Source organism: Micromesistius poutassou (genome assembly GCF_964030765.1).
Source record: "Micromesistius poutassou genome assembly, chromosome: 2".
In the NCBI taxonomy this organism is placed as follows: Eukaryota; Metazoa; Chordata; class Actinopteri; order Gadiformes; family Gadidae; genus Micromesistius; species Micromesistius poutassou.
Genome location: NC_140272.1, coordinates 22,411,548 through 22,436,547, shown reverse-complemented (window position 1 = coordinate 22,436,547; position 25,000 = coordinate 22,411,548). Strand labels below are relative to the sequence as shown.

General features: G+C 46.3%; 1 protein-coding gene across 1 annotated transcript in view; it reads left to right on the top strand.

The window, feature by feature from the left end:
• Window positions 1-25,000, top strand: part of LOC311338262 (uncharacterized protein) — a gene marked incomplete at both ends in the record, with an annotated part of 195,904 nt that overhangs the window by 7,682 nt on the left and 163,222 nt on the right. Inside the window, 1 exon segment of the mRNA XM_084463490.1 lies at window positions 20,754-20,905. Within this exon segment, the coding sequence (XP_084319616.1) occupies window positions 20,754-20,905 (152 nt within the window).

The window sequence follows — 25,000 nt, the reverse complement described above, 5'->3', positions numbered from 1 at the left end:
AGTTAACCTAGGTAACCCTAGCCCTAACACTGGGGTCTAAGTTAACCTAGGTAACCCTAGCCCTAACACTGGGGTCTAAGTTAACCTAGGTAACCCTAGCCCTAACACTGGGGTCTAAGTTAACCTAGGTAACCCTAGCCCTAACACTGGGGTCTAAGTTAACCTAGGTAACCCTAGCCCTAACACTGGGGTCTAAGTTAACCTAGGTAACCCTAGCCCTAACACTGGGGTCTAAGTTAACCTAGGTAACCCTAGCCCTAACACTGGGGTCTAAGTTAACCTAGGTAACCCTAACCCTAACACTGGGGTCTAAGTTAACCTAGGTAACCCTAACCCTAACACTGGGGTCTAAGTTAACCTAGGTAACCCTAGCCCTAACACTGGGGTCTAAGTTAACCTAGGTAACCCTAACCCTAACACTGGGGTCTAAGTTAACCTAGGTAACCCTAACCCTAACACTGGGGTTTAAGTTAACCTAGGTAACCCTAGCCCTAACACTGGGGTCTAAGTTAACCTAGGTAACCCTAGCCCTAACACTGGGGTTTAAGTTAACCTAGGTAACCCTAGCCCTAACACTGGGGTCTAAGTTAACCTAGGTAACCCTAACCCTAACACTGGGGTTTAAGTTAACCTAGGTAACCCTAGCCCTAACACTGGGGTCTAAGTTAACCTAGGTAACCCTAGCCCTAACACTGGGGTTTAAGTTAACCTAGGTAACCCTAGCCCTAACACTGGGGTCTAAGTTAACCTAGGTAACCCTAGCCCTAACACTGGGGTCTAAGTTAACCTAGGTAACCCTAACCCTAACACTGGGGTCTAAGTTAACCTAGGTAACCCTAGCCCTAACACTGGGGTCTAAGTTAACCTAGGTAACCCTAACCCTAACACTGGGGTCTAAGTTAACCTAGGTAACCCTAGCCCTAACACTGGGGTCTAAGTTAACCTAGGTAACCCTAACCCTAACACTGGGGTCTAAGTTAACCTAGGTAACCCTAGCCCTAACACTGGGGTCTAAGTTAACCTAGGTAACCCTAACCCTAACACTGGGGTTTATCCTGTATATTCATATAGTCATACTGCTACTAATTTGGGTTTAATTGTTGGAAAAATCTTTTCTAATTATATCCCTTTCATTTCTATTACTGTAGGTCTATTTGATGCTGCTTTCGTTTGACTTCAGCACTAACCCTAACCCTGACCCTAACCCTAACCTTTTCATTCATATTTCATCCTGAACTCAAAACTCAAACTAAGTACAACACATCACTGCATGTGTATAATAGAAATGCAAATGTAATGAATATAGGACAAAGTAAAAGAGAAAACTAAAGAAGGTTCGATGGGAATGTAATCTGAATGTCAAATTAAAAGATGTTGTGTCACACTTTACAATAAGGGTACACTGACTAACCATTGGTTAACATTAATTAATGTGGTAAAAAAACACTAATATCATTAGCATAGGGCAGGGGTCAGCAACCTTTTCAACATGCAGTGCCAGTTTGACATATATTGACATAAATATTAAGCTGAATTATGACACTGCGACCAAAAACATTTCCAGAAGATCTGGAATTGTATTATTTCCATATAGTCCACAATCATGCATCAACATTTTAAAGTTATTCTTTGTTGTTATATTTGCAACATGGGCTTACAAATTATAATTACATATATCCCATCTCAAGACACTGCTTTCAGAAACTCATTCAAAAACATATTTGCACTGTGAGAAATGTAAAAAACAAGAGACATTATATGAGAATGTTGGAAACATCCCCATCAATATCTTTAAGACATGTACAGCTTTGCAACAATATTTTAAATATTTTCCCCTCTATTACTCACAACATAGGTTTAAAAACTATTAATTGATCCCATTTCAGAACACAACACAACAACACTTTCCATTTCAGCACACAACAATGCTTTCAGTAACTCATTTAAACATATTTACACAGGGAGGAAATGCCCAAAACAGAATAAAGTGCAAAAAAAAACGGTAGTAATGATTATGCTGTCGCATTGTAGTGGTGAAAAAAATGAATAATACAAAAAAAATATTTTAAAAAAAATTAAGTTTATTATTATTATTTTTAATTATTATTTTTGCAAGTGTGCCAATGATTATGCGGCCATGTGCCAGTGGTGGCACGCGTGCCTAGGGTTGCCGACCCCTGGCATAGGGGTTAGGGTTAGAAGTTGTTGTTAAGGGTTAGGGTGAGGGTCCACCCCAACGCTAACCCTAATAAATACACTTTAAATGAACACCTTAGCTGACAAGAAAACCATTACCTTAGTTAACATGAACACCATAAGTAACAACATTAGTAAATGATTACTTCACCATTGGTTAACTGTTCGTTCATGCTTACTTCTGCATGACCCAGTGTTAATGAATGGCTCATTAGTGTACCCTCATTGTAACATGTAACCAAAGGCTGTCTCAACGTACTATGGGGAAAAACAGCCAGAATGTGAGCATGGTATTTGAGGGCCAGCCAGCCAGCCCGGCCTGGACAGGGAGAGGAGGAAACAGAGCCAGTGGTTGAGGGGCCCCTTGGCTGGGGCCCCTCAAAGTCAGAGAGTCTCCCCCTATGCACATAAACATGGCTCCTCTGGGCTCCCAGCCACACAGAGGCCCTCCTCCGTCGGTACGGACAGGGGGGGACGTGTGAGAGCGCAAAATAAGGGGGAAAACATTTGTTGTCAATTTGGCTCCGCTGGCTGCTTCTGAGATGAAAGCGGCGGTGGGATTTACGGCCGCCCCGGCTCCAGGGGGACATGTGCGGCGTGGGGGATGTGTTTCACAGAGAGGTGGGTACTAAACGGGCCGGGAGCCGGGGTTACCTTGGCCCACAGACACACTGGGCTGTGCAGCGCCGCGAGGCAGACTCTAGTTCAGAAGAGACACTTCTTTTAGCGGCACTGGACTGCAAGGAGCAATGTGTGCAAACAACCATTGTTCTATAGAGGTTTATTTGCTTTATTTATACTCTTTCTTGACTAAAAAGATTTTTTTTTAAAAACACGCATTACCTTAACCCAGGGCAACAGTAGCTCAGGAGGTAGAGCAGGCTGACTGGTCCCAGGAAGGTTGCTAGTTCGCTTTGGATAAAAGTGTCACTTTAATATAATGATCACTGTACTTAGGTTCCCTTCTTCTGCTGTATTTTATATTAGAATTCAAACTTTTGTGATGTTGATTGGGATGAGTTAGACGAGGAGGAGAGAGCGAGGAGGAGCCATCAATGTAATCCAAGATGGCAGCATGCTAGGCTGCATGTGTTTGTCTCTCTGTCTGTGTTCTGCGTCTTTTGTTGGACATCAAATTCTACGACTCATTTTGTTTTGCATAAAGTACTACTGAGTGCAATGGATTAAAGGAAGTCATTTTAAATTGAATATGGACTACTTGGACTTTGAAAAGCTAAATCTTCAGACCTCAGGCAGCCTTACTAACATCTCCAGGTAGCAGCCTTACTAACATCTCCAGGTAGCAGCCTTACTAACATCTCCAGGTAGCAGCCTTACTAACATCTCCAAGTAGCAGCCTTACTAACATCTCCAGGTAGCAGCCTTACTAACATCTCCAGGTAGCATCCCTGCTAACATCTCCAAGTAGCATCCCTGCTAACATCTCCAGGCCCCAAAGCAGCACTGCTAACATCTCCAGGCCTACTATCTGCAACCCATCTCAAGTACTGTGACATAAATTAACCATTAATCCTGGCCCTGTTCTTTATACCAGTGTGTGAACATGAAAGGAATGGGAAAGGTTGGGAGAGTGTGTCTTTGCATACAGTGTACTTGCTGGATAAATCAAAGGTGACCAGTGCACAGGAGCTGACAGGGCTGCTTGGTATCCGGTGTTTGCCCTATCCTTCAACAAGCAAACTTTAAGCATCTGTTAAGCCTCCTTCTGTTAAATTACTATTTCATCCTGTCAGAAAACTCTTTTTTTGGCCTGTTTTCTTATTTCTTATATAATCTGATATTACAAAAAACACAAAAAAATGTCATTGCAGACACACACTGAGGTGTATCGTCACACTTCCCTTACTGTTATCTGGGCATGTGCAGCCTAATCCAGGGCCTGCCACTACCCTAATGTGTTTACATACCCCTGACTTTTTAAATATAACTGGTATTGGTTTTATCCCCATGAATGTGAGGGATCTTTTGCCAAAAATGGACACGGTTAATATTTGCACAAATTCAACAAATGCTGACATTATGGTTGTATCAGAGACATGGCTGAGTAGATATATTCCAGACAGTCATGTTCATTTGGATGGGTATAACATCTTTCGTACAGATTGCCGTGCTAAAGGTGGAGGAGTGGCAATCTATACAAAGAATACATTTCAGACAACAGTTCTTATATCAAAGTCAGTTCCTAAACAATATTAATTACTTATGTTGAAAGTTTAATTTACTCAAGGTTGTGTTAAGACAATAGTGGGATGTTATAGACCTCCGTTGACAACAAAAGATACATTATCCTCATTATTGGAGTCTTTGGCTAATGTTAAATACAATGAGCTGGTTTTTATAGGAGATCTGAACTGACACAACTTGACACAAATTATAGATTTACCAACAAGGCCTAATCCTAAACACCCTGACAAGTGATCGCTTATTGACCTGTTTTTAACTAACTGTCCTCTCAAATACAAAGCCACTCCTGTATTTGTGACCAGTGTGTAATTGCTGCAGTAAGAGACTTAAAGCTTCCAAAATTAAAACCACGTATCATAACCCAAATCAATTTTAAATCTTTTGTGACCAAGCCTTTTTACATGATCTTTATTTATGCGTGTAATGCCCAAGGTAATTTGTGTTGCCTTTTTCTTAGTCCTTTTGTTGTATATACTGATGAGTGATTCCTGCTGTTGTCCAATTATCTTGCTGCTCAGTTTGATGATTCTATTCAGCGGGTTCCTATGGATGTTGGACAGTGCTCCAAACCAGGAAGTGATGTTAAAGGTGATGGTGAAGGTATGGATTCAATGAAACATCTGTAGAATGCTGTCAGATCGGATTGGTGAACCTGGCGATTGCGGAGTTTGCAAAGGAAAAAGAGACGCTGCTGGCACTTGGAGTGGATGGTATCAGTATTGGTTTTGAAGTTGAGTTTGTGGTCGATTATTGTCCCAAGGTATCTATATGAGTCAACCCTCTCTAGCGGCTGGTTGTCAGAGTGGGGAAGGTGGAGGGGGCCTTACGGAAGTCTATTATTAGTTATTTTGTTTTGGTGATGTTGAGATCAAGGCAGTTCCGCCTACACCAGAAAAAGTGTCCAGCTCAGACTGTAACTGATCTGATGAGTTGGTGGAGTCCATGATGACAGTGTCATCAGAATACTTGATGTATGTAATGTCTGGGTTTGTGATTCTGCAGTCGTTGGTGTAGAGTGTGTAAAGATCTGGTGAGATGTACTCCACAGCCCTGTGGAGTACCTGTAGTGATCCTTCTGGATGAGCTGAGGTGGCCGTTAACTCACTCTCTGGTGTCTGCCTGTCAGGAATGAGAGCACCCAGAGTATGAGGTGGGGATTGACATCCATCTAGGTAAGTTGTTGTCCCATTAGATGGGGTTGTAGTGATGGGTCGTTCGCGAACAAATCAGTTAGAACGAACAACTCTTTAACATGAACGAACTGACCTGATTCCCCGTTTCAGTTCGTCTCGTTCGTATCGTTCGTTCTCCGAGACTCGACTCCCAGCTCCACCCACTAGTCGCTGAGTCGTTAACGCTGACTCGCGAGTCGCCGTTCGTTCACTGACTGTGTTAAGCGCTGAAGACCCGAGGACTGAGACGTCACGAGAGCCAGCCGGGCAACAACATCCCGATTCCGAACATGAAGCGCTCCTCAGCTAAAAGGAACTTAGTTAATGTTGTGTTGATTGATGACCGTTTGCACCATTGCACGATTGTGATTCGTTTGAGAATGAGAACGAGGGAGGGGCTGAGTCTGACCGACTCAGCTGACAACTGTGCATTTGTGATTCATTTGAATGAGAACGAGGGAGGAGCTGAGTCTGACCGACTCTGAGAACCATGATTCACCAGAAACGCGACTGAACGATGCAAACTGATTCAAGCTAACGAATCATGAAATCCATCACTATGGGGTTGCATTGTATTAAAGGCACTTGAGAAGTCTACGAACACCAGCCGTAGAAATGACTTGGGCTTCTCAAGGTGGGTGTAAGTGTTAGTGTGGCGTCGTCAACCCCTCTGTGACGTTTGTACGCAAACTGAAGCGGGTCAGCGTACTTACTGACCTCTGCCTGTTGTTGTGCGAGAATTAGCCTCTCAAAGCCTTTCATGACCAGGGATGTTAAGGCCACAGGTCGATAGTCAATGTCACAGGTGGGGTTACTCTTTTTAGGCACAGGGCATATGATGGAAGATTTCCAGACTGAGGGGATAGAGTGTTCTGCCCGTGAGTGGTAAAAGAGGTGGCAGTAGACACCAGCCAGCTGTTGTTCAACAAAACCTACATGAATTGAGACTGGTACTAAATATCGACAAAACCAAAATGATCCGCTTTTCAAGAAGTAAAAAAAACATCTGATATAAATGACCAGATTGTTACTCTAAATAGCCATCGCCGTAAGCTGTCGAAGGTAAAGCCGGGCGGGCTTCCACCTGTACCGGTGTGGTTGCGTCTTACTCTCCTCTGACTCCGGCTCCCTCACCATTCTCCTCCTCCTTGACCTCAGTGCTGCCTTTGACAACGTCAATCACTCCATCCTCCTCAGCCGCCTGCAATCCATTGGCATCACTGTCTCCGCCCTCTCCTGGTTCTCCTCCTACCTGTCTGAAAGATTCCAATACATCTCCATCAACAACCACAAATCCCACACCACCCCTGTCTCACACGCCTTGAGTCTTGAGTCCCCCAAGGCTCAGTGCTTGGCCCCATCCTCTTGATCTTCTACATGCTCCCACTAGGTCACACATTCCGCCGCCAGGGTCTTCATTTTCACTGTTACGCCGACGATACCCAACTGTACATCACCACCACAGCCATTACCCCTGCCATCCTCTCCACTCTCACCAACTGCCTCACTGACATCATAACCTGGATGAACCACAACTTCCTCAAACTCAACGGCAATAAAACTGAAATTATCATCTTTGGCCCAAAATCCATTCCTCCTCACCTCTCAGAACTTCTCACTCTGCATCGATGGTCACTCTGTCACTCCCTCCCCCCTGGTCAGAAACCTCAGCATCATCATGGACCCCACGCTCTCCTTCAAGTCACACATAAACCACGTCACCAAAACATCCTTCTTCCACCTCCGCAACATTGCACACCTTCGACCCACTCTCTCACCCTCAGCCGCCAAAACACTAATCCAAGCCTTCATCACCTCCAGACTCGACAGCTGCGACAGCATCCTGTATGGCCTCCCCTACACTGTTCTTCAAAAACTGCAATGCAAATGTTCAAAACTCTGCTGCCCGACTACTTACTCACTCCCCCTCCAGAGAACACATCACTCCGTCAACTCCACTGGCTTCCCATAAAACAGCACATCAATTTCAAGATCCTCCTCACCACCTACAAAGCCCTAAACAACCTTGCACCCTCATACCTAACCAATCTCCTCCATCGCCACTCCCCCACTCGCCACCTACACTCCGCTGATGCCAACATTCTCATCCCAATCACCAGCACCAAGTACCGCACCCTGGGGGACAGAGCCTTCGCCATCGCCGCCCCTACCCTCTGGAACTCCCTCCCTCCGGCCATCCCAAACTCTGATACACTCCTTTTGTTTAAAAGTCAGCTTAAATCCCATCTCTTCAGGACCACCTACAACATCTGACAAATCATACTCCGCCATCTTCCACCCTCTCTCTCTCTCTCTTAATGTGTTGTCTATTGTTGTAGTGTTGTATGTCTGTACTAGTGGTGGCTCGTTCGCGAACGAATCAGTTCGAACGAACGACTCTTTAAAACGAACGAACCGAACTGATTCGCCGCTCTCGTTCGTCGTCGTTCGTCTCGTTCGTTCTCCGAGACTCGACTCCCAGCTCCACCCACTAGTCGCTGACTCGCGAGTCGCCGTTCGTTCACTGACTGTGTTTAGCGGTGAAGACTTGAGGACTGAGAAGTCACGAGAGTCAGCCGGGCAACAACATCCCGATTCCGAACATGAAGCGCACCTCAGCTAAAAGGAACACAACAGTTAATGTTGTGTTGATTGATGACCGTTTGCACCATTGCACGATTGTGATTCGTTTGAGAATGAGAACGAGGGAGGAGCTGAGTCTGACCGACTCGGCTGAGAACGTGCATTCGTGATTCGTTTGAACGAGAACGAGGGAGGAGCCGAGTCTGACCGACTCAGTGACTGAGAATCATGATTCACCGCTACCGGAAATGCGAACGAACGAATGAACGAATGAACGACTCTTCATGGCGAACTGACCGACGCAAACTGATTCTTTCAAACGAATCATGAAATCCACCACTAGTCTGTACTGTCTGTATGTATTCCTTTTTGTAAAGCGTCTTTGAGTACCAAGAAAAGCGCTGTAAAAAAAAAAATCTATTATTATAATGAGGAGGAGAGAGCGAGAGGAGAGAACCAGGAGGAGAGAGCGAAGAGGAGAGCGGTGGACTATATGTAGTGTTTAATGTATTCTAAAAGTTATTAAAGGCCAACAGAAACACACCAGTCACAATAGCAGATAGCAGTAAAAGAAGCAACAGGCAAAGAGGGATGAAAGAATCCCCCGTTTGAGGATTGATACGATCAGTACTTCAATATACAAGCAGTTACACAGCAGTTAGAGGATTGCTCAACCTGGTAACTACAGGTGTACAGAAACCGCCCACACCTACTCCCAGAATGGAGCAATGTTCTGGTACGTCGACGAGTAATGTGCCCGCTCAGTGAGAGTGCGTTGTTTTCTGAACCGATTATAGCAATGATCGACAAAGTGGTCTGAAAACCAGACCTATAATTTAACTAAAGTATTACATAACATGATTTATGTTTCACTCCACATTCTGTCGTGTATTTCTTTAGCATTACAACACCAGAGTTACTGCTTACTGTCCCGAGCCCATTTGAAGGATGTTTCTTCATCCCTCTCCCAGTCAGTCAGTCAGTCAGTCAGTCAGTCAGTCTCTCTCTCTCTCTCTCTCTCTCTCTCTCTCTCTCTCTCTCTCTCTCTCTCTCTCTCTCCCTGGTGTCACATGTGTTTGCACTCAAAGACATGGAGGCTCACTTGTTCATGGCTTCTGTTACAGAATGACCTCCATTAGACACACACACACACACACACACACACACACACACACAAACGTGCACTCACATACACACACGCACACACACACACACACACACACCATGCACACACAAACACCAACACAAACGTACACACACACACACACACACATATATACTGTACATGTTTGCCAGTCTCAAACCTAAAACAAAATAAAAATCTGAAATGAAAATGATTAAAGACATAATGGAAAGGCTATTATTTTATTATGGTGGAAACATGGTCATATTAAATTGAACTTCTGCATGTGTGTACATGCAAACATGTCCACACACCTCAGAGTGCATCACCACTCCAGTGTCACTCTGCTGTAGTCACACAGACTCCACTGGTGGTTGTGGTGATGTCGTCACGTGCCGGGTTCTCCAGTGAGCTCCTACATGAAGGGGAGAGGCGTGTGTACGACATGTCCACGGAAACCTTTATTCATATGTTTATTCTAACTACTTTGCGGTGACAGTAGGAAAGAGCAGGTCCACGTCGACATGAGATCAGACGTCTTTAACTAAGGGAGGGGACCGCTTCCCTTTGCTTTACGCTGAACACCTTCTGTCCATCACGACTCTGAAGACAGCTGGCAGTTGACCACAGGGTTATTGATCAGAAAATGGTGAAACTGAGAATAAACAGAAAGCATAATCAGATAATATTCAATGAATATGTCTTGTAAATACACTGTAAACACACTTAAATGAATTAAATTACTTCTATTTAAATCCTTTTAACACACTTATGTCTAAACATGTATTACGTATTTATCAAAGACCACTAATGACCAATAACATTTGTGTTGTCACCGATATTGGTGTCTTCCTCTACTATAGCATGCTTATGAGTTAACAGAACGCAACACAACAGAAACTTGGTCTCCATTTTAAGTCAAACTGCACAAAACAACTCTTAAAACAACAAATAATGAATTACAATCATACAATCACACAATACATACAATCATATGCAATCATACATAAGGTAATAATATGACACTACATGCCGACCATGCTACGTATGGCATACAATGTGAGCAGATATTGCTGATGTAAACAGACTTATGTCGGACTCTGCAGCGTGCGTCTGAATTTCTTAAAGGGACAATACCCTACTGGCAGGTTACATGAATTGACGTAACTGTGTGTTCACACCAAACGCGACGGAGCAACACGGTTCCATACAAAGTCAACGTAGAGACGCGAATCGGGCGAAATTTGTCGCTAGAAAAACCCTGCGACAAGATTTGATTGACGGCGCAACATTTTGCCCTGTCACGGGCGAGCGCGTTCACGTGGATTTGCAGCGCGACACTTTCGCTGGAGTTTAAATATTTGAACTTTGCCGCATTTCAGCGCATGCATGAACGAGACTTGAGAACATCCTCCGGAACCATCCGCCGGAACCGTGTTGAAACCAGTTTCAACACGCATAGTTTGGGAGAGGGCACGCCTCTTTGAAAGGAGTTATGTCATTTCTCTGGTAATTCCAACCAATTAGGGCAACGTTTTGATATGTTGAGGGGAGTGTCTTATGTCTGCATTTATTTGAGACCATATGGACAGAAAAGCAGACAGAGGGAGCTCCCGCGATTTTTTTCCCGCAAAGTCATGTGACACGTCGCATAGGGAAGTTATCACCAGCATTTCTGACGTTTTTTTATCCCAGACTGCATTCTGTTATGCGAGGCAACGCAACGCATGCTTGATCTGAAACTCGCCTACTGCCCGAAAGAAACTTTTCGGGCAGCGACGGATCCGTTGTCCAATCAGATCGCGGTTATGCAATACACTACTGTGATGCAACTTGGACTCTGTCCAATGAAATGGTCTTTGTGATACAACCCCACGTGGATATGTCAAAAAGCCGGCCGGCAGCGGGGGATTTAAGAATGGAGGAGAAAGTTATCATTGCTGATTGCAGGGGCAACACTCTCCTTGTGACTACAGGATCCATTTTGCAATAACAACAACAAGCAGGAAGATGCAGGAAAAAGCCGGCTTTAAGGGAGGAGCGATTTGATTGGCTGCAGGCTGCGTCCACAAAGACTACTCCCCCATACATCAGACACGCCCTCGCCCCTCCGTCGACGGACTGAGGTAGTGTGCCCAGGTGATAGGGAACTACACTATGGTAACAGAACCCCTTCCCTTAACAGAACGGAGGGGACCCCTTCCCTTAACAGAACGGAGGGGACCCCTTCCCTTAACAGAACGGAGGGGACCCCTTCCCTTAACAGAATGGAGGGGACCCCTTCCCTTAACAGAACGGAGGGGACCCCTTCCCTTAACATTATAGAGGGGACCCCTTCCCTTAACAGAACGGAGGGGACCCCTTCCCTTAACAGAACGGAGGGGACCCCTTCCCTTAACATTATAGAGGGGACCCCTTCCCTTAACAGAACGGAGGGGACCCCTTCCCTTAACAGAACGGAGGGGACCCCTTCCCTTAACAGAACGGAGGGGACCCCTTCCCTTAACAGAACGGAGGGGACCCCTGACCTTAACAGAACGGAGGGGACCCCTTCCCTTAACAGAACGGAGGGGACCCCTTCCCTTAACAGAATGGGACTGGGCCTTAGTATCTTCCTAACAGGACAGTCTCACTCTCTTCCTCACAGGACAGTCTCACTCTCTTCCTAACAGGACAGTCTCACTCTCTTCCTAACAGGACAGTCTCACTCTCTTCCTCACAGGACAGTCTCACTCTCTTCTTAACAGAACAGTCTCACTCTCTTCCTCACAGGACAGTCTCACTCTCTTCCTAACAGAACAGTCTCACTCTCTTCCTAACAGGACAGTCTCACTCTCTTCCTAACAGGACAGTCTCACTCTCTTCTTAACAGAACAGTCTCACTCTCTTCCTCACAGGACAGTCTCACTCTCTTCCTAACAGAACAGTCTCACTCTCTTCCTAACAGGACAGTCTCACTCTCTTCCTAACAGAACAGTCTCACTCTCTTCCTCACAGGACAGTCTCACTCTCTTCCTCACAGGACAGTCTCACTCTCTTCCTAACAGGACAGTCTCACTCTCTTCCTAACTGGACAGTCTCACTCTCTTCCTAACAGGACAGTCTCACTCTCTTCCTAACAGAATAGTCTCACTCTCTCCCTAACAGGACAGTCTCACTCTCTTCCTAACAGGACAGTCTCACTCTCTTCCTAACAGGACAGTCTCACTCTCTTCCTAACAGAACAGTCTCACTCTCTTCCTCACAGGACAGTCTCACTCTCTTCCTCACAGGACAGTCTCACTCTCTTCCTAACAGGACAGTCTCACTCTCTTCCTAACAGGACAGTCTCACTCTCTCTTCCATGTCCATCAGCACATCAGTGAACGTCCGTTTAGCGGCTGATGAGACGTGACCTCACAGCGTTTCCATGGCCAGCAGAGCCTCTAGAGAGCGGCGCAGTGTTACCCTCCAGCCACGTCACAGAGGCTTCAGTGTTCAGAACCAGACCCACGTCCTACACCGGGACCGGGACCGGGCGGACTGCCGTTCTCCTGGAAAAGATCGGACAAAAGCCAACAAGAAGAGAAAGACCGACAGCCCAGACGATCGCAAACCCACTTTAGGTTTGTGTTTGAAAGCAACGATTGAGGTGACGGTACAGGTAGAGCCCTGCTAAAGGGTTCCTGGGCACTGGCCTCAGGGAGCTGGGGTGGTGTGTGTGTGTGTGTGTGTGTGTGTGTGTGTGTGTATGTGTGGATAGAGAGCGGTAGAGAGAGAGAGAGGGAGAGAGAGAGAGAGGGAGAGAGAGAGAGGGAGAGAGAGAGAGAGGTAGAGAGAGAGAGAGAGAGGGAGGGGCAGAGATAGAGAGAGAGTGAGATAGAGAGGGGGGAGAGAGAGAGGGGGGAGAGAGAGAGGAGGGGGAGAGAGAGAGAGAGAGGGTTCAGTATCAGGGGAACATATGTGACCACTAGACCCCAACACGCGTTGGGGTCTATTGAAGACATTTACATTTAAATAAAAACTGAAGACATCTGTGCTTTAATGTGTAAGGAACAAAATAAAAAAGTAAAAAAAGGAGGATCTGCTTCTTATGGTTGCTGATAATAATATCAAACCTCCAGGGCCACGGATCCCTCCGTGAGACTGATCTCTCACACTCATGTCTTGGATACTTCCTGGCTTGCCACGGCCGGCTTTCACCCGTCTGCAGAGACCTTAGACTCGCGGTCCATTTCCACTTAATGGGCGTGCAGTGCTGCGTAGCAATTACCAATTAGGTTGTACAAGAGAGAGCTAACCCAGCGACGCTGGAATTAAAGGGATAGTCCTGGCTCCCGCGTGGGGCTTCTGTCACAGACGAAAAACATTGTCCAGGTTCCGCTCACTAGAGAAAACGACATTTAGTGAGCTGACGCTTTTGTCCAAAGCAACTTGCACAGAAAGTGCATTCAACCAAGAAGATACAACCCCAAAAATTGCAGGGTTCATGACGGTCGACCAACTGATGCGTGTTGTCGTGATGCTTGACTACTCAGAAGGCCGTGTATCTGCGTCAGTGAAAGGGTTCTCGATAAGTAGCTGGGCGCTGCTCGTGGCACAAAGCATGGACACAGACGTCAACGTGTCTTTCGTCCTTTGAGCCGAGCACCTCTCTGTACCGTGCCCTTGTCCTTGATTCACAGCAATCTATTGTAGATGTATTGGCTGCAGAGAGAAGTGTGCATCCCATCATTCTAGTGAGGGCATCAAACCACTGACGTGGTGAGCTCTTCTGCATCCTCCTGTTGCTATGGGGACGCACTGGGGAAGAATCTCCTTTAGAAACTCCGGAAACGGCTTCCGCACTTTTGTGTCCATGATCTAAACCTGTGATATAACTCTGTATATATATAGATATATATAGATATATATCTGAGCACACAAACAGGATGAGCTAACCCAAGCAGGGCCATCCAGACCGGTGGCCAATATCACCTTGGTAAAACACAGGAAATGACATGTACCACTTCTCTCTCTCTCTGTGTCTCTGTCTCTATCTGTGTGTGTGTGTGTGTGTGTGTGTCTCTCTCTCTCTCTCTTTCTCTCTGTCTGTCTGTCTGTCTGTCTGTGTGTCTCTCTCTCTCTCTCTCTCTCTCTCTCTCTCTCTCTCTCTCTCTCTCTCTCAAACACACACACACGCAAACACACGCATGTGCACAAAAATCTAAGAAATCGAACACAACATATACAGACCAGCACACAAATGTGTTTAGCAAATGTCTTACTCCCCCTTTTCATCCCCCCCCCCCCCCCCCCTGCTCTAGCTTATTCTCCTCATTCATCCTCTGGCTCTCTCCCTCTCTCTCTCTCTCTCCCTCTCTCTCCCTCTCTCTCCCTCTCTCTCTCTCTCTCTCTCTCTCTCTCTAACCCAAGTCCAACCAAAGAGCCACGACGTGACCGCGCTCCAGCCAGATTTTTCGCCGGCCTGACTGTTCTTGTTCTTCTCCCGCTCCACTGCGACCTACGTCTTCCTCAGGGGCCGATCCGGGGCCCGCGAGGGGCCCAACATCAACAGGGTCAGGCCTGGAGCGGGCTGCGGGAGGGAGGGGCCAGAGAGGCCGTCAGTAGAGGGAGCAGCGCTAATGTAACGCCGAGCTACGCACCAGGACGGGGGAACTCATACACACGGGTTCAGACGCTGGACAACGACGCAAAACAAAACCCCATTGAGAAGTGACAAACCGACCTAATACGGCTCCTCTTAAACCAGGCTTATGTTGGTTGCTTTGCGCTATTTTTGAACGGTTTGCCTGATTAACCCACTCCAATTGAACACAACGATACTTGCTTGATTGTAACTACATTAGGATAATCGAATTCATCACGTAAAACGAATGAATAATTTCGTCAAAGCAACTTTTAGGAAACGGTTAGTGGAGGCTAACAGGATGGTCTGGCCCCGCACCAGACCCGCTATATTTACCCATGTGACTGAAACCAAACCCAGCACATGACTGTGGTTATGGGGGTGCTCTGTCCCGGTTGCCCTGTACTACGATGAAGTGATGACCAGGACACATTCAGTACACACGTTCCTGCCTGCTTACATGCCGGGCCCACGCATTTAGTTCCACTGGTCTCTCCTTGCCAGGAGAAGTCATTCAACACCCCTTCCCGTCGTCCCCCCCCCCCCGCCCCCGCCCCCGCCGTCCCCCCCCGCCCCCCCCTGCAGCCCTGGATCGCTGCGGCACCTCCTCTACGCTCCCTTACGTAACGTGTTGTTCCAGCGGGGCTCTGCAGCTCGTGTGTTTTCAGGAGGACCTCTGCCAGCGAGGTCTGTTCACCTCCACCACCACTCACGACTCACTGTTTTTCTTCTTTCAACCAATCGCCCATGCAGAAACTCGGAATATAAATGGAATATTTTGTAGTTTTGGATACAATGACAAAATTAAAAGTATGTCTTTAAAATTATTTTTAATCCTTACGATGCTCGTTAAAGTGTTTTTTGTCTCACAGGACCACTGTAGCTACTTAAAGACAGATGTGGTCGGCAGTTTGGTTTTTCTTCTACAAACACAAATAGGGCAATTATGCTCTGGAGCCCTCAGACGTCGCTCCTAACCGTCTCTCTCTTCTCCCTAGTTTCTCGTTCTCGTTCGTACTTCAAACACAAAGGACACAAATAAACACAACATGGGGTTCTAGCTACTGGGAGTCTGGTTTAGGATCTGTTCATTATGGTCTGTCCAGTGTTAGATGGTATATGAACAGAAATGTCATACATTTTTGCACACACACACACACACACACACACACACACACACACACACACACACACACACACATTCACGCACACACACACACACACACACACACACACACACACACAGAAACACAGACACTGACAGAAGGTGGATCCACCTCTGAAGCTTCTCCTGACCTGGCCCCTGAGCTCCATGCTTCCCTACAGGAGACTCCAGAGCCTGGGAACATAGACCTGCCAGCTCATGTGTTATTTGCTCTGGCACATGCGTGGGGCCCCCTTCCGTTCAGCCAGATCTCCAGCAGACCTGTCTGGGTTTGGCCAATCACAACTCTTTATCTAATAGGGGGGCGGCGTTACAGTTTCTGCCTGTTGCTTGAACATGTTGAACACTTGGCTCATTGTGTCAAAACTCAAACACACAAGCAAATGAGACACAACACTGGGAAACATACCGTCCACATCTGTCATATTGAAACTCTGCTATCGAAACCTAACCATCCTGTGTCAAAATGTCACTCTGATGACAAAATGATACACGCTTGTATCATATGAATACACTTTCAGATCAGAAGCAACACACTCGTCTACTTTATATAAAACACTGCAGTCTTTCATGTTCACTGTTTTTATTCAGTTCCACAGAAGGCACGTTTTCACAACAACCAAAAAATCAAATGCTCAATACTGTACATTGCAGTACGGTACTATACAGTGCAGTAAATTCAGTTTAAGCAAAAATAAAATAAACCAAAAAAATACACTACCGTACTGTAATCACAGAAAAACACGGCAATTGTGCGTGGGTGGGCTTATGGTTCCTCGCCTTGTGTGCCGAATCCATCCATGGATTGACATTAACCTCAATGTCTCCGCAGGCCTGCTCCATTGCCTGCAGAAGAGGCATGCAGGCATGTGGTTGGTGTTGGTGGTCATATACGCGCCATCTCCAAGCAGAAAAAAAAATCTTTAGAAATGGCGAGTAAGGGGGCAAGTATACGACTTCAAATTGTTTATGGTTGGCGAACCAGTTCCGGACCAGAACAGCCCGATGGAAACTAACATTATCCCAGACAACAACAAACCCGGGCTGCTCTGGTCTGTCCTGTTCAGCTGCATCATGAAGTGCATCTAGAAATGTGATGATATGTTGGGTTTTGTAGGGACCTATTTTTGCGTGATGGTGCAGTAACCCTCGAAGTTTATGGCGGCACACAGTGTTACCCCCGCGCTGCCCCGGGACGCGCACCAATGCCCTTTGGCCTTTTTGTAGCTGGCTGATTGTTCAGTTTTGTACGTAAGTGTTTTCAGGTGTGTATCTAAGTATTTTCAATTACCCAATGTGATTTGTATTTTGAATAGATGTGTTTTCCCAATGGTACGCTGAGATTCCTTTTTGAACGAAGTGTCTTATGTATGAAATAGTGTGTAGTGTGCAGGAGCAAGTGTGTTGCAGAATTGCAACTAAAGTGCAAAGCAGCGCTTTTGTTTAAGGTATGGTTACATGTGTTTAAGGTATAGTAACAACAACTTCAAGTTGCGTTACTTTGGTCTAAGCATGTGTCTACAGTGTTTAAGCAATGGGCAGAAACTGTAACAGGATGACTGTACAGGGGAGTGCCCTATGGGGGCGCCGTTGAGGCATTTTCACATACAACCAAGATGGCTGCCGTTAATGTGTCATGCGTTTCATTGCTCTGATGGGTTAGAAGTCAACCCAGGACTATAGGTAAGAGCCGGCTAGCCCCTCTGAACTCTCCTTCAGGCAAACCTGATCCCGACAGGTCACACCAACACCTGGAAGATTTACTCTGTGACGTCTCCACCTGTCTTCTACATTTGCAATTGATATGTGTCATAAAATAAAAATATCCTTTGAGGTTACGTCCTCAAAGCAAATGCTGCTTGCCTTTATCTTGCATTTTTAACCGCCCCTGGTTCCAATTCACATTCAAACATTCTGGGACCTTCAAGGCTTGAAGGTCTTGCTTCAATCATGTGCTGCCGATCATTTAAACACCTCAAATTATTATCAACACGATGAAACAAGGAGACAAAGGTGTTGTTTCACAGGTTGATTATCCTTCTGTGAACCAAGCGTTAGAAGAAAGCACAATGAGTGATGTAACATACCGCACACATTTGGCACAAACAAGGGACTTCAGATCACTGATAGATACACTAAACGCTAAACACAATAACATATATTTGAAAGGTTAAACTAAACGATAAGCCTAAAGTTATATTTTAGTGTGTAGCATTGGTGGCTACTAGTTTTGAAAATCAGTATACCACTCGTTGTCAATTCAAACGGCTGTTAGCTATAGTGGTACAAAGTGCTAAGTCATGCACTGTATGTTTTCATAAAGCATGTACGTACATACATGGTACAGGTGGTGTGTGTCTCTTCATAAGGGACGTTCTCAAACCTGGGCCGTCACGTCTCCGGAGAGAACCAGCTTTAGCTTCTTTTAAGTCTCTCTTGTTTATTGCCATTCAAAGCTCTTTTTTATCTGCGGTTTGTTTCACTGTGTGCTTTTACTGTTAACTCAGTTGTCTTTGCATATTGGTTTTTCAGTGGTGTGTATTTTCGTTCCCCTTTTTTTTATTCCTTGTAAACCTTGTTTTACTGCAATATAAATAAAGGTGATTCTAATGGAGCTAATGGGACCAATAACAGTACAAGTCCCCAGCCAGTCTTATCGTAGGCTATACCCTTTTTGTTTTGAAGGATCTAAAGGGAACCATAAGAGTACAGGTCCGTCTTTAACTCACAGAATAAATGAACGTGTGTTCAGTCGCTGCCTCTGATGGTGGACTGGGATGGTGGTGGTGGACTGGTGGTGGTGGTGGAGGTGGACTGGTGGTGGTGGTTGTCACATGCTGGCTCTAGCATGAAACATGAAATGGGGGAGACCACCCCGTTTTACAATAATAAAGAATTTATTAAAGTAAGAAGATAATTTTAACAGAATTAAATTGAATAAAGATAAAGAAGTGTGGTGTAAGTCAGTTAAATGTAAGTAACCAAAAGTGTCATGCAAAGTCAGTCTATGTGTAACCAAACAAAGGACAAAGAAAACCAACACGCCGGGAGGAGGGAGAGCCCTGACTGTTGTGAATTTCAGGGCTTTTATCCTGCTGCCAATCAGGCACACCTGAACTGCATCACCTATTAAGGGAGAGAGAGAGGACAGGCAAACCAAACAGCCAGGGTGGAGTCAAAGCAAGGGTGGAGTCAACGACTCACCAGGGTCGTCACATGGTGGACTGGTGGTGGTGGTGGACTGGTGGTGGTGGTGGACTGGTGGTGGTGGTGTCGGGGCTCCTCCTTTGTTCTGTGGCTGTGGGGGTCAGGGGGTCAGTGGCTGTGGGGGTTAGGGGCTGTGGGGGTCAGGGGTCAGGGGCTGTGGGGGTCAGTGGCTGTGGGGGTCAGGGGTCAGGGGCTGTGGGGGTCAGGGGCTGTGGGGGTCAGGGGTCAGGGGCTGTGGGGGTCAGTGGCTGTGGGGGTCAGGGGCTGTGGGGGTCAGGGGTCAGGGGCTGTGGGGGTCAGTGGCTGTGGGGGTCAGGGGGTCAGGGGCTGTGGGGGTCAGGGGGTCAGTGGCTGTGGGGGTCAGGGGCTGTGGGGGTCAGGGGGTCAGTGGCTGTGGGGGTCAGGGGTGTGGGGGCTGTGGGGGTCAGGGGCTGTGGGGGTCAGGGGTTGTGGGGGTCAGGGGGTCAGGGGCTGTGGGGGTCAGGGGGTCAGGGGCTGTGGGGGTCAGGGGGTCAGTGGCTGTGGGGGTCAGGGGGTCAGGGGGTCAGTGGCTGTGGGGGTCAGTGGCTGTGGGGGTCAGGGGGTCAGGGGTCAGGGGCTGTGGGGGTCAGGGGTCAGGGGCTGTGGGGGTCAGGGGGTCAGGGGCTGTGGGGGTCAGGGGGTCAGGGGTCAGGGGGTGTGGGGGTCAGTACCCTCCCTGTTCTCCTAGTCTTCAAACAGAGACCTCTGCACACTGAACAACGGCCCGCCCCCCTGGGCGTGCTCAGAGCCTCACACTGAAGAAACGCCGAGGCCTGAGGACGGCAGCGTCAGGTGAGCGTATACCTTGGTACTTTATGGTGTGTTGGAGGGATTTACCTCCAGGGCCCACAGCTAGTGTAGGGATTTATAGGCATTCTTTGTGTGCTGGGGCCCCAAACACACACACACACCCACACACACACAACCACACACAACCAAACACACGCATGTGCACAGAAATCTAAGAAATCGAACAAAACATATACAGACCAGCACACAAATGTGTTTAGCAAATGTCTTACTCCCCCTTTTCATCCCCCCCTCTCCTCTAGCTTATTCCCCTCATTCATCCTCTGGCTCTCTCTCTCTCTCACTCTCTCTCTCTCTCTCTCTCTCTCTCTCTCTCTCTCTCTCTCGACCACGTGGCCACATTGTTTCCTTTGGAATGCTAATGTTCTATAAATGATGTGCAGCCCAGCGACGGCTCTTCAAGTGGAGCAGATTGTGAACCACGATGACAACACTGTGTGAGGACTGGCAGGACATAGCACGCACGCATGCACGCGCACACACACACACACACACACGCATGCACGTGTACACGCACAGACGCACACTCACACGCATACATTCGCACCCACACGCGCACACACACACACGCACGCACACACACACAAATGCACGCATGCATGCATGCGCACACACACACTCACACAATCAAACACACACATACAAACACACACATACAAACAGACACACACACTCACATACACATCCAAACACATACACACACACACAAATACACACACACAAACACACACACATCCAAACACACATACACACACACACACACACACACACACACACACACACACGCACATCCAAACACATACACACACATTCTCGTCCAGATCTAGAATCACCTCTACATCATAATTTTCTTCTATTCCTGTTATTTTTATGAGCTGCAAACAACTTCCAGCTCCAGAAGGAATGCGAGCACAGCCCAGAATAATACCAAGGGGCAGAGTCACATAGAGGACAGAGAGGAGACAGCCATCGCTGGTTAGCACGCATCCTGCCACAAAACGCATGTCAGTCACACACTGTGTGCGCTATGCACTTCAGAACACACTCACTGTGGTCCTGGTTTAGTAGAAGGCCCTCATTAGCTGACAGGCTGACCAGCAGCAGGTTGGGGGTCAAAACAATGTTACAAACAGCACTACAACACATTCATTGACATTAGTTGATACAGTACTAAGCATTATTATATAAAGCATTAGCAAACATGAAGACCATTAACTAAGTTAACATAAACCCTATTAGTAATCATGAACACCATTAGTACATGATTACTAGATCATTAATTAACTCTTAGGGTCCTATCTTGCACCAAGCGCAATTGCAACTTTCTACACCGATGCATGTATCGTTGCTAGTTTGCACCCGGCGTGAAGCTGATTTTCCCCCGCAGCAAAATCGTGCTACTACACTTGCGCCTGGAGAGGTGTGTCCTGGCACAAATGATACTTGGTGCTATTTTATTGATCGAAAAAGCAATTGCGCCACTGACTGGCAAATACCTGGTCTAAACGCCCTAGCGGATAGCGCAGTTGGTGTTGCTCTTTTGATGTGCCACAGGTCGAAACTACAACATACGCTTACACATACGTAGGCTATACACAGCACAAACATGCAAACGATTAGCCTGATTGAAATATTATGATGTCAAAGATTGTGTGAAACTGCATAGAAATACCATGTGGATTTTTTTTTTCCATAGGGGCTGCATGAATGAACACTGTAGTAGGCTAATGCCATGCATTCAAATAATAATAATAACAACAATAATCTTGAGCAAAGTATAGCCCAGCCTTCCAAAACAATATCTTGTTTTAGGGTCAATTATAACGTTGGTTCAATTATTTGGGAAAGAACAGCTGATACAGCGGTAAGAAGTTGTACTTTTAAAACAATGCATCTGCAAACACTGTACAGCAAACACATATGTTCTTGACACAGACATTGTGTACAAGGCTATAACTTTTAGAAATTGATGAATATTTGATCGTGAGAAAACATAGTTTTACCGTGAGTGAGTGTTTAAAAGATGTGTGCACCCATCTGTTTAAACACACGAAAACTAAACACGTAAAGCATAATACACTCAATGGCAATGTATAGTAACGGGGGACACATGCATATTATGAACACAAGCTGATAACAATAATGTATACAATACTGGTATTGCCGCATATCATTAAATAGATCCATAGTTGCGGCCACAGGACCGCATATCATATATGTGTTAAGTTGTCTTTGCCGCAATTTACATGACTCAGTGTTTCTGAAGTTGTAGAAGAAAACACTATTCCATGTGTGAATTAGGCCTATTATTTGGCCATAAACTGAGCCATTTGAAGTTTGAAATTCATGTGGTCATGCATCTGTCTCAGCGGAGACTGCAAACTCGCTATCAAAATATCAACTTGTCAGGTTCAAATGTGCTGGCTCTTAAAGGGGATGGGAGATGGAACTCTCATTGGTTTAATGCACGTTACGCCCAAAACACACCTACGGGTTTCAGACCAACCCATTTTAGATTTGCGTCGGGTGCAAGACTCATTTATCTGCCAGTATAAGAGCAACTGCATCAGAGATCCGCCCACAAAGCTACCTGCGTTTCGCGGTTCATACTTGCATTTCAGACCGTTAAAATAGGGCCCATAATAATTAAGTACTGCATAAACACATGTTAATTCATGGCTAATTATTGTACCCTTATTACCCTCCAGCTTTCTCGATGTGGGTCTGGATTTCCAGGCTAATAAAGTGTATCACATTGTCCAAACCATAAGAGACAAGAGACAAGTGTTTTTATTAGCATAAACATGCTAATAAAAACACAAACAAAAAGAGAATAGTGAACAGTGCCTCCCTTTGTTACGGGGCCGTGATGATGAGCACACAGAACTGTCCTCACATGAATCACGTTCAGCGCTTCGTTCTACGGCAGCGATTCCCCCGGTCCGTGGACCCGGGGGAACCAGGCCTTGAAACATTTCCAGAAAATCTTTTTTGTCTTTGGCACTACATTTGGGTTTATTTGAGTCTCTTATTTGAGACTTTTCATGTGTTTCTCTTATAAATTGTACTTTATATGATTGCATTGCTTAAGGGAGCCTGAGACTCAGGAATTTCATTGCTGTTGCTTTAATTGTTGTGAATATGACAAATTAACCATCTTGAAAAACAGCCACATCCTTTGTTCAAAAAAGATGCATTTTAAAATTAAGGCATTAAAATTGACTACCGTTCCTCCAAATCTTTTTATGAATATGCCGGCCCTTGGATAAAAATAGGTTTGGAACCCCTGTTCTATGGGGCACTACTCATGAGCCATTTTTCACACGCTGGCCAGATGTGTCTGGTCCCAGTGTGAGTGGCTGTGAGTCCACCTCATAGCACTGAGACTGAGACTGATAATCACACTGTCTGTCTCCCCAGCGGGCTCATCTGCAGGGATCCCAAAGAGCCGTCTGCCACGTTTCCCTTCCTCACACATCTGGGCCGAGATAACGCGGTCGACACCGGAGAGTCAGGGAGGAGCGCACGGAGAACGCGTCGGCGAGACGCGGACAAATAACGACCGGAACAAAACGAGGGGCGGGGCTTGTCTCTGGCTCTGCTCAGAGCTGCATGAAGAGATGTTGCTCTCAGATTGGGCGGCAGTAGCTCAGGAGGTAGAGCGGGTTGAGTGGTAACCAGAGGGTTACAAGTTTGATCCCCGGCTCCTCCTAGCTGAGTGTCGTGGTGTCCCTGAGCGAGACGCCCTCACCCTGACTGCTCCTGACCCGCTGGCTGTCGCCCTGCGTGGTCGACTCCGCCGTCGGTGTGTGAATGTGTGCATGAATGATTGTAAGTCACTTTGGATAAAAAATACCCTTAAAGTAAATGTAAAATGCATATAAAGAGGAATGTCGGGCTACACACTGGTGGTTTATAGCAGGACACTGCGAGGTGAATTCAGAGGCTCTTCACAGCTCTAAGGTGCTCCGGTGGAGATGAATAGACGGGCTGTGAACAACCGGTAGAGGACAGGACACATAAAGGACTCCAGAAACACACTAGGAGAGGACGCACAAAGGACTCCAGAAACACACATGAGCAACAGCTTGGCTAAATTTAGATCAGTTTGTTCTTTCACACTAAAATATGTTGATTGGTAATATGTAGTGTGGTCCAATAAGATGGTGTTGACAGCAGTGTGGAACGCCCTGGCATGAATAACAACCAGCGTTGAGAACCGTATGAGTCAGCTATGGATGTGTCCACATGTGTGTGAACTAGTACTGCATTATTGATCATGCAGGTTATTGTCTGACGGGCATCGTTAAACAAAATGAGATGTTAAGTACTTGAGTTAGTAGTGCAGGACCTAAACGGAGAACATTCTTGAGCATGCTGCTGTGTTGTGAGCAGGTTGGTCTTCATGTGAGGATCAGGGAGAAAATGACTCGAATGTTAACCCTGAGAGTGGAGCAGCTGGACATCTGACACGTGTCAAGACACACACACACACACACACACACACGCACACACACACATGCTGTCCTCCTGGAATGCCACGGCCCGCTGAGAGACAGGGCGGTATGTAGTAAACAGTAACACACACGGTTAATATTTGTCCAACAGTACTTTTGTCAAGAGTCTTGCGTCTGCTGTCAATCATTGTGAGCACGTTTTCAAATGATACGGATGGCTTTACCTACTGGAGATGGTCTCTCAATCAACAAGAATCAAAAATGTTGAATTACGTAAGTTCTATATTAATTATACAATGTAATGTTCTCCATGTGACACTAATGTTCACACACACACACACACACACACACACACACACACATACACAGGCACACACGCACACACACACACACACACACACACAAACACGCACACCCACATGCACACACACACATAAACAACCACACAAACAA